Source organism: Copadichromis virginalis, linkage group LG19 (assembly GCF_057382275.1).
Source record: "Copadichromis virginalis isolate Kocher_CV1m ecotype Utaka linkage group LG19, C_Virginalis_male_GT1.1, whole genome shotgun sequence".
In the NCBI taxonomy this organism is placed as follows: domain Eukaryota; kingdom Metazoa; phylum Chordata; class Actinopteri; order Cichliformes; family Cichlidae; genus Copadichromis; species Copadichromis virginalis.
Genome location: NC_140636.1, coordinates 1,835,853 through 1,851,377, shown reverse-complemented (window position 1 = coordinate 1,851,377; position 15,525 = coordinate 1,835,853). Strand labels below are relative to the sequence as shown.

General features: G+C 42.0%; 1 protein-coding gene across 8 annotated transcripts in view; it reads left to right on the top strand.

The window, feature by feature from the left end:
- The window catches only part of nrxn3a (neurexin 3a), a 209,377-nt gene that overhangs the window by 34,245 nt on the left and 159,607 nt on the right, over positions 1-15,525 (top strand). For 5 of the 8 annotated variants that reach the window (XR_014916649.1, XR_014916648.1, XM_085440778.1 and 2 more), the window contains exon 5: positions 1,355-1,423. Coding sequence is in view for 5 of the 8 variants with exons in the window: in XM_085440778.1 (XP_085296904.1) it covers positions 1,355-1,423 (69 nt within the window). In the remaining 3 variants the exon portion in view is untranslated. The remainder of the gene's footprint in view (positions 1-1,354; positions 1,424-15,525) is intronic. The other 3 variants (XR_014916650.1, XM_085440780.1, XM_085440779.1) reach the window with 1 other exon arrangement.

The following is a 15,525-nucleotide window of genomic DNA, read 5'->3' as shown; positions in this document are numbered from 1 at the left end:
TTTTACTGTCCTAAGAAAACTGTAACAAACAAAGCTTGTTTTTTTCCTGAAATGTGTTGTCCTGGAGAGACTGTAGCTACAGTGGGCAGCATCAGACGTAGTCTGTAGAGTGTTTCTGGAAATCGGGCAGAGCCAAGCGTTACAGGGTGGAAGTTGAAGGAGGAAGTTCAGAGATGAAGTGAGACAGAAACAGCCAAGGAGGTGTATGATTTATACTGTGGACAGAGGAAAGAAGACAAGGACAATTGTCTTTTGGTGGAATGAGGATGCACAGGACAGAAAAGGCATTTCCCAAAGGAAGGAGTGGGAAAGGCAAAGAAAAAGGCTTTTATTGGTTTGTATGTAAAACGTGACACTAAGGAGAAAGATGGATTGGCAGTGATTGAGCTAGAAACAATGTGAAACAGGTCAGGGTGATTAGTGATAGAGATGGACACGGGTGTTCACTGCGCACACTAAAAAAAAAGGAATAGAGATGGAAATGTAGTAACAAGTTACAGGTGTGGTACGAAGATGGGAGGAGTACTCTGAGAAGCAGATAAATGAAGAAAGATGAGAGAGAGATTAGGATGGATGGAGGAAAGTTAGTGATTCAGAAAGTGCAGAGAATTAATAAGGAGGAAGTGAGCAGCTTTAAAAAGGGATTGAGAGTGAAAGGCACTTGGTCCACATCACACACTGGTGCAGGTACTGATGGCTACAGAGGGAGTGGAACCATACCATGAAGCTATGAGAAAGAGTTTTTAAAGTGACCCGATGATCAGTGAGCAGCAGAACGAGAATTACAAATGTGATGCTTGCTCTGAGAATGTTGATGGAGAAGTATAGAGAAGGTCAGAAGGGCTGCACTATTTCTATCTGGAGAAAACGTGTCGTAATGTCAAGAGAGACACACTGAGATGTCTAGTGAGAGTAGGAAGACCGGAGAGGTGAAAGTATGCAGTGGAAAGAAGAGGAATGAATGTCAGTAGAAACGGGACAAAATGCATGAGTATGAATGAAAGGGTAAATTAGTGAAACAGCTCTGCATGGTCATGTAATATATATTGTAAGTTTATTTTCATGCATGCATCTCTACTTTTAGATATTATACAAATTTCCTCATTTTCCTGATGAGTGTTCTATCCGCCCCTTTTCCCAGAAGTCCTCTATTTGAGTAGTTACTGCTCGTGGCTTTCATGTGTTTGAGATGTACAGTTACATCAAAGATGGTGCTGTGCATTATTGAATTCTATGACATGATATGGTTGGTGTCTGCTATAATTTGGACTAAATTTCCCTCTTCTTCTTCTCCCCTCTCTGGGCACTCTTGGCTGTGGATTCTGTGCTGTCTCCGCCTCCCCTGCTCTTCTAGCTAAAAGCAAAGGTACAGCTTTTTCAAAATCTTTCCTTTTCCACCTCTATGAAAAGCGACGGTTGCTCTGTGAGTGTTTAAGAGCAGTGCAGTGTTATGTGTTTGATGTTTTAAAGGTGTGTATTCACTTCTCTTGTGTAATGGCTTTTCACAGAGAGTGCTTGGAGTAAGCAAGTAATTAAGCCAACTTTAATTGAAGAAGGAAAAAACCACACTGTGTTGCTTTCTGCTTGTTTATAAAAGCGTGCATGTGTTTTATAATTTGATCTGAGTTGTATACAGTACACCTGTGCAGAAGCTGCACATGTTAAAAGAACAAGCGTCACTGTGGGGCAGTTTACAGAACAACCAGGAGAAAATAAAGGATCTTCTCCTGGCTGATGGAACCAGTGACAGAGCAGGTTGTCCTTAAACAATGCTCAAAATGTAACCAGTGTGTTGTGGTCTGAGAACAATGTAGGTGCATTTAGTTTATTTATGTTACTGATAATTCATCTTATCAAGCAAAATCATGCAAACAGACCACTGATACAGAACAGCAGATCATTTAAGCTTTCCAGTAATTTAGTTTTTAGATAGATGCTGTTGATGTTCAATACCCGATTCTGCATCTCTTAATATAAACGTGCTCCAGAGAAGGGAAACTGCTGTTGGTGACCTTTTGGGCAGATTTCTGCAGCGCCGTCTTGTCAGCCTCAGAGCAGTTGCCATAACAGACAATTATAGAAGAAGTCAGAACACTCTCCACCAGAACACGGTACCCCAAGATCAGCTACTTCAGCCTCCTCATGAAAAACAGTCATTGATCAGCTTCCTTCATAATACTGGCTGAATTCGTGGCCCATGTGAGGTTGCTCTTCCACCTCTTTCCTGTACGTAGAGATCAGAGATCAGACCAACAACAGCCATCTACAAACTTCAGAATATGATTGCCTGGATACTTTGCTGAGTAATCACGTGAGAAGTGTACACAGTAGAGGCCACCATACACACCGTTGTGGAGAGCTGGCTTTAAGTTTGATGGTGGAGGATGGCCTGCATGTCAAGACGTCCAGCACCCAGTTACACACAGTAACAGCTTATTGGTTAGTGTCTGTGGAATGATGGTATTAAATACAGAGTCAGAGTTCAGAAAGAGCAGGCTGACACATGCATGAGAGCAGAGTGGATGACAGACTGGTTCTTCCTGTATGCATGCTGCTGTGGACCCACACTGATGTCAACTGACTCCTGAATGGGGCCAAAAGCAGCCATTCCAGCCACTTCATGATAAGTGGGGTGAAAGCCACCAGGCAATAGTTACTCATGGCTTTCTCAGCTGGGTCTTTGGGCACTGGGAAAACAATGGACCAAAGCCAGAGAGAGAGAGATGTTAAAATTGTCAACACCATGGTGAGTTCCTGAGCACACAGTCTTAAAACCCAGTGATGCTCTTTATTTCCTTCCACATGCTTCAAGGGCCACTGGTGAAAAAATGACCATGTATATTTTGGGCATAGGTTGCCTTTCCCAGTTTAATATCTGCATCCAATTCCCTCCCTGCTCTTCTCAGTGCCACTGGATCTTCAGATGCAAACGCTGAGCCCTGTATCCTTCAGAGATCTCACCTCCACATTTAGCCAGGGTTTCTGATTAGGAGAGATGATTATAACCTTTGTGTTACACATTGCACTTGCTGATGTATCCACAATCTGAGCAAGCAAAAGACTTTAAAGTCCACCCCGCCATCCAGTGGCGTGTCTAGAAAATTTTTGTTGGGGGGGCCAGGTAGGGGCACAGATTTGGAGAAGGGTGGCAGATGTAATTGGCAGATAATGTTTTAAAAAAAAATTCTACCAACCGTTAACCATAATTCAATAATCCTATAAACCTAATAACCGAATGCGCTTTTAACTCTTATTAGAATGAGATTTTAACCACTACGGTGCAAAGTTTTTAGATACTGCGTTGATAAAGTACAAGAGATACAATCAGTCAGTGTTTATTCAGCATTCAAGGACATCAATATTTGCATAGTATTTTTACTGACATGTAGTGCACATATGTTTTGGGCAAAAACATTTTTGAATAATAAAATACAAACATTTGTAACAAACAATTGACAAATTAGCCAATGCCAATGCAAAACTTTATCTGCCTGTTAAAAAAAGAAGATAATCTTCTCACAATCTGGTGTTTGATTTTGAAACAGGAAAAAAGTGGAGAAACAACTGAAAAGACTAACATTTGAATAAAACCTGAAAGCAAGTAAATACTTTCTATGCTGCCTTATGGTCAACTTTGGTAATATTGATAAAGAACAACACTGGCTGATGATGAAATACAGTCAGCTGGCATGGTGACACTGCCAGTATTAACCTGCAGGGCTGGACTGGGACAGAAAATCGGGCATTTTGACTAGAGACCGGCCCACCAGGTATTAAAACCATAAAGACTTTGAATGAAAACAAACCCTGTGGTGACAGTGATGTACAGTCTTGTTGGTATATGTATGATTTCTATACATTTTACGTCAGATAAAAACTTTGGTTGTAAGATTTAGATAATTATTTTTTAAAAGCGAGATATTTTAAATGAGAATAAGAAAGAAAAGTATTTCTTTGTGCCCCCCTCTCCCTGTTAATGCCCTACCTGGCCCCCTGGCAACACTTTCCTAGATCCACCCCTGCACAGTTACCAGCTGTCAGCTACGTAGAAAAAGGATCCTGGTGTTATTTGTCTCTCAGAAACAGTTCATAACTTCCCTTCAACTCATCCATGTCACCTAAAAGGTAAACCTGTTTCTCCATCACCTGTTCAGCTCTGATGATTCAGTAAGGACATCTCCTGGTTTCATCTTCATGTTTCCCTCTCACCACATATCTAAACCGACATCATGACCAGCAGCTTTACAGCTGTGGCTCCAGCAAACATCAGCTGATACTAGAAATTAATATTAAATAAATTCTAACAACAGCTGATCAAGCTTAAACGTGCTGCTGTTGTTTAGCGCGACATCCGCTGGTTTCCTCTTTCTGGCACAAAGTGGGCGATAAATAAACAAGAGAGAAAAGCCGATCAGCTGATCATTGATCAGTTTCATGTTTGAAGCAGCAACAGGAGAGGGAGGGGGAGAGAATGAGAGAAGAAGAGGCAGCTGTGCAGCGTAACGACAGAATAAATCCAGCTTTGTGTCTTTTTTTCATTATAGCGAAAGTCCGGGACAAACTGCGTCTCTTCTCAGCTCAATACGAAACGCGTAATATTTTCTCTGAATGAGGGACCATTCCATTTTTTTAAGGAGCCGTTGGCAACTCTACTAACCTTATGAATAAAATAAAGTTCACTATCAGTAACATCATAGCACCCACCCAGCTGTATATAAACTCTGTCAAGCTGGCTAGAACGCAGTATGAGTTATTGTAACTGACAGTAAAAAGTCATCACAACGAAAATAAACTCCACCTAAACTTAGTTTATATCTGACCCAGATAGACTGCAGGTCATAACTTCTTACCTGAAGTTCAGTTCACCTGACACTCGGACTGGTGGCTGCCTCGGGGCTCTCCTGCCTCCCCTTCCCTCATCCACCTGCTGGCCTCTGTGGAAGCCCCGTCATAGCCACCACCAAACAACTGAGTTATTTTTACACATCGACCTGCATCTGGCCAATCCACCACCTCTCATTGTTCATGCCCTTACAAAAAAAATAAAAAATAAGTCAAATAAGCCCGACGGCCAGTCCAGCTATGTTAACCTGCAACCAAATCTGCAGCTCCATACAGCAATGTTACGACTTAGATTATATCTTATAACTCATAACTCTTATGTTAGCTGCCCTCAGTAGCATACTGTCTGAAATATTTGATGGCTGCAATAATTCTTTAAGTGTTATTTTTTCCTTGGTATTCTAATTTCACCGAAGTTTACTAAACTCAACAAACTTAATATTACTTACCGGGACATTTATTCTGTCCTCATTTTCTTTCACCGAAAAATTGTTTCCTGCAGTGCCGTCTTTGTGCTTGGCTCTCCTACCTTTGCTAACGTGATGCACATAGCGCAGAAACCGGTGCTGCATTCACTTACACTCGGATATCTGAGCTTCACCGTGAAAACATAATCGGACATTTGATATTTGATTGAATTTTATTGTTTTGCCTTTGGGGTGGCACCTGGGGTGGCCAGTCTGGTTGGGGGGGTGGCCTGTGCCCCCCCAGGCCACCCCGCTGGACACGCCACTGCCGCCATCATGAATTGCTGCCTCTCTGAAAACCTGCCAATTGGTCTACTCAGAATAGTCCTGGAAGCATCCTTCTAAGCTCATCACGTGAGCTAGGATAATTTTCAAGCCCTCCAAGTAATGGCCCATGGTGCTGAAGGAAGGGAAGTTGAATTGGCTGATTTTAGGGACGGTCATCTCATCCATCATTGAGCAACCAGTCAAGAGTTTGGGTAAGCCTGAAAGAATCCAGAAGCTAAATCAAGAACTTGGAAAGTGGCTTACCAAGGTCAACAAATCTGGCCTGTCTGGTAGATTTAAAACTCGGATCCACCAGCATTCCATCCTGTCCAGAGTCCAGCAATCACTGCTAATAATACTTCAGCATGCCAATTCATTTGGAAATTTAAGAGCTGCAGTAGGTGTTGGTACAAAGTCTTCAGTGCAAAAAGATTGTCGGGTGTTTGTCCTGAGAAGCTGTGATTGGCTGGATCTCGCTGTGTACACCTGTGATGGCTTCCCCCATTCACAGAAAAAGCTTGTGTAAGCTCCTGGAGATTCCTCTTCCCTCACCACCTGTGCGGTTTTTCTTGTTACTGTGTCTAATCCTTGAGCAAGATGTAGACATTATTAGGTATCACACACATACACAGGCTCCCTGTTGTCTCGTGTTAGGCAGACAAGAGGCTCCGTTCTGGCTCCATTTGCATGGCAGCTCACTGGTGGCAGAATAGCAGAGCAAGAAAGGAATAATAAAATTTGGTGCGTCTGCAGTTGTGGAGTCACATTTCTTGATGTTTTGGGCTGACATAAAGCGATTCTGTCCTCATCTTGTTCAGATATCTGGTCAGACTCTTTTTGTCTTTTTATTATTTCCATGGTCAGTCACGCTCTCTGCTCTACTTATCTGTCTTTGCTTTCTTACTCTGCATCTTTTTACTCCTCTTTTATTGTCTTTCCTTCACTGCCTGCCCCTCTTTCTTTGGCTCATCAGTTTTTGTTAGCTTCGTTCTCTGTTTGTATTTTTTCTTTTATTGCATTTTTGTATACCTTCTGCTCATTTACATAAGCCTATGCGTTGTGATGAAGCAGTTAAGAGAGTGTGTGCAAAAATGCACACTGGCAATAAAGCTGTCGCAATCGTAGCTGAAACTAGTTTGTAATGTGAACAGTTCTGAGTTGTAAAGTCTTTCCTGAGATAAAACCGTATTCAGTTTTGTTGCCTGTGAGGATGCACTTTTCTGTTTTCACTGGTGTTTATGACGATGAGTGAACAATATCACTACCATGCATGTTATCTTGCTGTTGCTTCAGACATCACTTGATTCATACAAACAGTAAAAAATCTCTCTGATAGATAGTACATGAGCCTATAGCTTGTTTGTAAAGATACTGCAATAAAGTATCAACCTAATATACAATTAAACCGAAATGTTAAAGCAGTTTCGATAGAGTGCAGTTTGTGAAAACAATACTGAGACATATCCATAATATTGTCTTTCTCTAATAAGTAGTTCAGCTGCTCTGCTGTTACTCTTTTTCCAAAACCTTTGACACAGAATTCTAGACTGGTCTGTAACTATTCGACAGAGGTGCGTCTACTGTGGTTTCTTTGGCCCAACAGCAGCTTGTTTGAGCTGGAAACTGAGCAATAATCCTTTCCATGATACAGTGGCCAACACAGTCAAACACAGTCAAACACAGTCAAACACACTAATTAAAAACAAAAGTAGGAAGGACATCGAGGGGGCTTGAATTTGGGGGACATTATTGAGACAGTGATGGAGAAATACTAATGTCAGTGATCTAATTTACAAATTGTTCAAAAACTCATTGTACTCAGACCTGGTGCATGTGGAATATTGGAAGAGACAATATTGTTGCATCAGGTGAGGAGGCCACCCATAAATGTTCTAACTTGTGACAATATCTCATAAACTGACAAATATTTATCCAAGGACAAACATGTTACCATTGGACAATATTTTGTTTCAGAGTTGCTCCTGTACCTGAATAGATTGAAAGTCAAAGGATGAAAGAAAAGTGTCATGAAATGTGGGGATTATTATATGTGCAGGGCCAGAAACATGTTGCTGAAAGTTAAAATACTCTGTGATAATGATGAGATCAGCAGCTGTCCTACAAGAGTCCATCAATCAAGAGTTCGTCAATATGAAGGTTAAAATCTCCCAGTGTTACATCCATCTAATGATAAATGACAAAGGTCATTAAATTCAGTTAAAAAAGAGTCCAGCAATGCCAGCAGGTAATAGATTAAAATAAAAGGTTTTCGGAGAACCGACCTTAATCGTCTGTAACTCAAATGAAGAAAACCGGTTTGAGTTCATCAGGCAGCAAGTCCTCTGCTATGACTCAAAAGACACGACGTTCCATTGACGGAGCAGCCAGAGAAGTGAATATAATCTATATGTTGCTGCCACGTCTGAGTCAGCAACATCAACTCTACAGAGTCCTTAATAAAGAGATTATTTAGAATAAATAATGTAAACATTAAACAGGGCAAACTGGATTGGTGACCATTGATTGGGACATTCAGCAGCTCACTGGAATTCAACACCTGTACACATCTGCGAACCTGCATTGACTCCTAAAACAGATAAAACGATCACTGATGAGAGGACATCGCTGCCACCAGTGAAACAGACCCAGATGACCATTCTGCCATCGAGCCGTGGACCCAGAGCCACAGACAGCAGGGCAGTGTGCCTGCCAAGTGACAGGAGAGGAACTGGCCACAGGCGCTGGGAGTCTCCCCACAGCCAAGAAGCTAGCCTCCAATGCTGCCTGTTTCACCTCGATGTTGTGTACAGTATCAAACACTCCACTGAGGAACACAGAACGGAGGAAAGGCTTTGCTGTAGTTGCTCCAGCTGTCACATTAGCTGTCCAATGAATCCGTAATGTACGTTGATCATGAATTCAAACAGCATACAAAAGAAAAACATAACGCTGCAAATGGCGATGGCCGGCAATAAAAAACTACACCAGCAGCGGCAACCAAACATGGGTGCCACCTTGAAGAAAGCCCATCAATACAGATATTCAAGTACACACATTGATCCAGTGCTGAGTAAAATTGGCCTCTAAAATAAATCTGAAAATCCTGTGAAGCTGTTAGATCAGGTCATGGACACAGCGATGTGGGAGTGGGGGATGCTTGGACATTTGGGTTTTCTGTGCTTGACTGAGTTCTGGTAAGTGTGCCAGACTCTGAGGCTAGCCAATAATATCAATGCATCAATGACAGCAGGTAGATGATGAGTAGGCCTATGAGTGTATCCAGGAATCAGGGTGAAATATGCTGTTAGTTCACCCTGGAAAGCAGTTATTTTATTGGCTTAGTTAAAGTCGTAACAACAAAGCAGCAATATTACAGCTTGCACTTCTAAAACATTTATATCAGTTACTTGGTGTTGGATCAGTGTTAGTCCCAGTTTTATTTATTTTATCCATGTCAGTATTCATTTCCAAATTCAGCACTGTGAGATGTATTTTTGTACTGATGTTCTGTAACACTGGTAGCACTGCAGACCTGCTTTTAACAACTCGCAGAATCATCTGCTGAAACCAAAAAAATTATCCCTCGCATATTTTGATTATAGATTATAGATTTATTACTGCAGATAACACGATAACCCTCATCTCTGTGAATTTAAGAAAAAGCGTCTTTGTTTGTTTTAAAATGAATTTGAAAAGAATACACAAAAGCATTTTGGGAGACTAATCACTGCAGCGATGTACAGAGACATCTTTGATCTAAACCTGCTTCAGAGCGCTCTGGACCTTCGACAGGTTTGTCTTTAAAGAGGACAATGACCCGAAGCACGCGGTGAAGATAACAAATGATTAACTTCAGGATCATGTGAACATCCTTGAGTGGTCAGAGCCCAGACCTGAACCCAATGGAACTCCTCTGAAGAGATCTGAAAATGGCTGTGCACTGACGTTTTCCATCCAAGCTGATGGAGCTTCTGAGGTTCTGCAAAGAAGAAACTTTGTCTAGTGTCATACTCAAAAAGACTGTAACTGCTGCCAAAGGGGCTTCAACAAAGTATTGAGCAAAAGCTGTGAATACACATGTACATGTTACAATTCATTTTATTTTTTTCCACTCTTACTTTGGTGTTTCGTTTGTACCTGGGTTGATGCAGATACAGGCAGAACATTCAAACTTCATACAGAAAGTTTCCATCAGGCTGGTGAGTTCAAACCCAGGCCGTCTTTGGAGGAAGGTGGAGAACGATGTTTACATGTTCCATGTTCTCCCCTTGCCTTCGTGGGTTCTTTCCAGGTTATTCCGAAAGGTTTAAAATGACCAAAATGTGTGAATGGTTGACTGTTATCTTTGTGACAGACTGGCAGCAGATGTGACAGGCTCTAGGACCCAGAGATCTTATGTGCCATTCTACTTATTTGCTATTTGTTATATGTTTGTTGTTTTTAATGTAATTTTTAAATGATGTAACAAATAATTTCCCAAATCAAATCACTTTTATTGTCACATCACATGTGCAGGTACATTGGTACAGCACATGCGAGTGAAATTTTTGTGTGCGAGCTTCACAAGAAACAGAGTTGTGCAAAAATACAATAACGTAAAACAAGCAAAATACAAGAATGGCTACATCTGAAACTAATAAATATATGTACAATATATAATAGTATATGCATTACTGCATGTGTATACTAAATATTTTTCTACGTGTGTGTGTGTGTACACATATTTTACAAATTAAATAGAGTAAACAATAAATAAAATATATAAAATATACAGAGTTGAATATGTGCAAAACAGTGGCGTTACTGTACAGTATGGAGTGCATAATGTTAAAGTTCCAGTAGTGAAGCTGAGGTGTCTATGACGTGTTCATCAGTCTGATGGCCTGGTGGAAAAAGCTGTCTCTCAGTCTGCTGGTACGGGACCGGATGCTGCAGAACCTCCTTCCTGATGGAAGCAGTCTGAACAGTTTATGCTGGGGTGACTGGAGTCCTTGATGATCCTCCCCGCTTTCCTCAGGCAGCGCTTCCTGTAGATGTCTTGGAGGGAGGGAAGCTCACCTCCAATTATCCGTTCAGAGCACCGCACTACTCGCTGGAGAGCTTTGCAGTTGTAGGCGGTGCTGTTGCCGTACCAGGTGGTGATGCATCCAGTGAGGATGCTCTCAATGGCACAGTGATAGAAGGTCCTGAGGATGCGGGGGCTCATGCCGAATCTTTTCAGTCTCCTGAGAAAGAAGAGGCGCTGCTGCGCCTTCTTCACTGTTTTGTTTGTGTGTACTGACCACGTAAGATCCTCAGCCAGGTGTACTCCAAGGAACCGGAAGCTGCTCACTCTCTCCACAGCAGCGCCGTTGATGGTGATGGGGGTGTGTACTTCTCTGCACCTCCGGAAGTCCACTATCAACTCCTTTGTCTTTGCGACGTTGAGGGTGAGATGGTTGTCTTGACACCAGTGGGTCAGGGCGCTGACCTCCTCCCTGTAAGCTGTCTCATCACTGTTGGTGATAAGACCCACCACTGTAGTGTCGTCCGCAAACTTCACAATGATGTTGGAGCTGTTAGTGGCTGTGCAGTCGTAGGTGTAGAGTGAGTACAGGAGAGGGCTCAGTACACACCCCTGTGGAGCACCAGTGTTCAGTGTGATGGGGGATGAGGTGATGCTGCCCAGTCTGACCACTTGGCGTCTGTCAGACAGGAAGCTAAGGATCCAGCTGCAGAGGGAGCTACTCAGTCCTAGATCCTGCAGTTTCCTGTCCAGCTTCGAGGGAACGATGGTATTGAATGCTGAGCTGTAATCTACAAACAGCATTCTCACATACGTGTCTCTCTTCTCCAGGTGTGACAGGGCAGTGTGTAGTGTCAGGGCTATGGCATCATCAGTGGACCTGTTGTGGCGGTATGCAAACTGTAGAGGGTCCAGTGAGTCGGGTAGTGCAGAGCAGATGAAGTCCCTGACCAGCTTCTCGAAGCATTTGCTCACGATGGGGGTCAGGGCTACAGGTCGCCAGTCGTTCAATGAGAAGATGGTGGAGGATTTGGGTACAGGGACGATGGTGGCCATTTTGAAGCAGGCTGGGACTACAGACAGAGAGAGGGAAAGGTTGAAGATGTGTGTGAACACTCCAGCCAGCTGAGCCGCGCATGACTTGAGGACGCGGCCGGGAATCCTGTCCGGACCAGTAGCTTTGCGTGCGTTCACCTTCCTGAAGCACCTCCGCACATCCTCCTCAGACACAGTGTGCGCACTGACGTCATCCGCGGTGCGCACACTGTCCGGTCTCATGGTGTTCGCTGTGTCGAATCTAGCGTAGAATACGTTTAGATCCTCACACAGAGAGGCCGTGGTCTGCGGTGTGCTGAGATGAAAAAGCGCATCTCATCTTATTACCCTGTGATCTTATATGTTACCACATTTTGAAAAGTCACACGCACCATACAATGAATAATACGTTTTCTAGGAACTACACGACTTGCCATGTGATTCATACTGGCGAGCTACTCACAGCCAAGCTGTTCATGCAGGGCCATACTGTGCCATGTACCTTACTGGCACAGGTCACGTGTCAACAAACAGCAGTGGCAACAAAAATAGAGGCAAAACACACACTGAGAGAGAGAGAACACAAACACTGACAAAGCTTAATTCTCTTGGGTTCTCTGGTACCAGCCCACACAATTTACCTGCAAAACTAAGGCAAAATGCAGAAGCAGCGTATGAAAGTGCACCCCATCATTCAACAGTTTAACTTTAGTGCTCTCTTGTTGTGCAGTTTTGGTCATATAATTGTTACAGTGTTGCTTCAGTGTTCCATTGAGGTTTGTGGACATTTGTTTATGAGCAGTTCTTTCATTTCCTGTCAGAACGGCTGATATCTTCACTGTTATCACTGTGAAATTGCAACACTTGTTGTTCTTGTTTTGTTGTAAATTTGCTGATGTGCTTGGGATTATTGTCCTGTTGCATTTCCCTGTTTGGAGCACACTTTAGCGTTTAGACAGATAGCCTTACATATTAATCTAAAATACTTTGGCATGCAGAAGAGATCATGGATTCAATGACTGCAGCACGCCTGGGCCTGTGGCTGCAAAACAAAGCCAAACATTATCCTTCCACCACTGACAGTCGGTATGAGGTATTTATGCTGACATGCTGTCGTTGTGTGGCGCTGTGCATCGTTGCCAAACATCTCCACTTTGTTTGTTAAGTCATTTCAGATGCGATGAGCTATGCATAACTTTGTATTAAGATGTGCTAAGTGTTGGGGTGTGTATTAAGATATTTATTGAGACCCTAACGGCCTGACCTTTTGGTGAATGTGATGGGACATGCGTTCCTGGGAATAATGGTAATTGTCTTAAATGTTTTCCACTTTGAATAATTATTCTCACTGTAGACTTCAGATTGTTTACAAATGACCTCGTAAACATTCACAGACTGAAGGGCAGCTTGCTGATGTCATCCTTTCTTGGCACTGATTAGCTGATCATCAGTTAATCAGGTGCATTTTGGCTTATTTTGGCTAAATAAACAATGACACAGTGCAATATGTCAAGGCTGACTAAAACCTTATTTTTACCGTGTCAAATGTGTGTGTGTGTGTGTGTGTGTGTGTGTGTGTGTGTGTGTGTGTGTGTGTGTGTGTGTGTGTGTGTGTGAGAGAGAGAGAGAGAGAGAAATATTTGAAACATTGGTTCACGAAGGCTTCATTTAATAAACATATTACCCTTCGTGGTTTTGTGCCTGCCGCCCTCTGGAAGGTGCTACTGAGCAACTTTTAACTAAACACCATTAAATCTGTCTCATAACTTTGTGCCCTGCTGGGACACTGCCTTGTAATCCCTGTGTGCTTATATAGTAACTAATACTCGTTCTCTCTTACTTTATCCAACTAAAAAATATATAAATGTAAGAATATAAAAATACAAAGGGTCTTTAGCCTTTAATAAAGCAGCTTGTAATGACTGTTGTGAATGGGAACTATACAGGTAAAGTTGAACTGAAGTTTTTTTTTCATTGGTGAAGAAAAGGTAAGATTATTTTTCAAATCAAAATCACTTTCAGTTGATGAAGGTGTTCTCTGAAAGCTCTTCAAGGCTCTGCACTGACTGCAAACTGCAAACACTTGAAGCTGGTGTCAACCATACAACATCAAGGTCTCTTTTGTTTTTGCATATGATGAATTTGAAATAATGCAAACAAATGCAGATGTTTTTTTTAAATTGAATATTTCAACCTAATTGTTTCAGTGTATTTGAGACAAGACGCTGCCATATGAGTTCTAAAGCAGTCTATAACTTACAGCTTGCTATTGTTCTGATAACACTATTAAGAGTAGAGTATGAAAATCAGGAATTGTCTAACAGTTTTTTATTTAGCTGCAGAATGCATCTGCAAACAGTGAAGCAGAACACTGACACTGTCCCACAGACCACACAGTGGATTGCAACCCATTAAGATTTCAGTCCCAGTAGTCCATTTGCCGTAAAGCAAACATTTTTCTGCTGCAGAGCACAACCTAGACAACATTTCAAAGAGGAGGTTATGGGGGTGGGTGAATGAAACATGCTTCAGGGGAAGAAAAACATAGTGTCGATCTGGGAAACGATTAAATCCAGATTCCTACCAACAACATTTCTCACCCCCCAGAGGGGACTGACACGAGCAGCAGCTCAGGAAGAGAAATTGAGTGAGAGAAAGATGGAGGAGGAAAGAGAGAGATTATGAACGAGAATGTGCTAGTTATCGTAATTAAATGCAAGTGGATTTTATGCTCCTCCTATTGATTTCTTCCAGGGGCTTTGTGTGTATTTCAAAGGGAAAGTCTGCTCTGTAATGCTGGTTCAGAAGCATTTTCCTTTTTTTTGCTTTTTGCTCATGGCTGATGAGACTATTGCACTCAACAAACTAGCGAGACATTAATTAAAAAGTGCAACCAAGCTAAGCTCTAAGAAACAATGTGCAGATGTCAGACTCAATTTGGCTTATACTTTAGGTACAGAGTTTGATAGAACAAAAAAACATGTGATATGCATGGAAAGATAGAATAGTGCACATTTGGAAAGATATCTGTTTGCATGGATGCTTTTTATTGTGTGTGTGCACCCACCGCAGTTTGCCAGTAGAGATACCACCCCAGTTTCAGGAGTCAGGCCGCAGGTTGCAGATAAAAGCTGATATATTCTTCCCGGCTTCCCTTTCCTTCCATGTGTCATCCCTCCAGTTTTGATTTTGGAAGGTTAATGTTAACATATTTGTCAAGCTCACTGTGCCCCAGGCAGCACTGCTTAAGTACTTCTTTTGCAGTTTAAGTGACCTGCTTTCTGGCATCGCCTTTTTCCCATTACTGGGAATAGCATTTCATTTAGATGGCATCAATCATCTTTCTCACCCCCCCGGTCCCCCTTTCTTTGCCTTTTTTTTTTCATCTGTTTTAAAAAAATATATTTACTGCACTCTCTTTTTGCTTTCATAACCTGGCAATTATGGTTTATGCCTCTTATTTTAATATATAGGGGGGGAAATAACACTTGAATTCACTAGGCGCTATTAACATGAAGTTCTAGCCAGACGTTGGTAAAAACCCGTTCAATCCACACATGTGAAGAAATTAAACCCTAGATGTTAATAAACTAAGTTTTGTGTAATAATAATGTAGTAATAAATTACAGGGAAAACTTATTGAACACACTTACTGAAATTTATTTAATGCTTCATATAAAAGCCTTTGATGATTATGACGCCTCCTCCACAGAAACAGTTTCAGCTGGATTCAGGTCAGGTGATTGGTTGGGCCATTCTAGGAGTTTATTTTCTTGTTTCCTTGGCCGTGTGTTTAGGACGATTTACTTGTGACCTGTAGGGTGTCCTGGTGCCACGTGCACCTTTATGTTTGAAGTTGGTGTTTGTTAGGGACGGACTGTAGTTGACACTGAAGTCCAATCACACTGG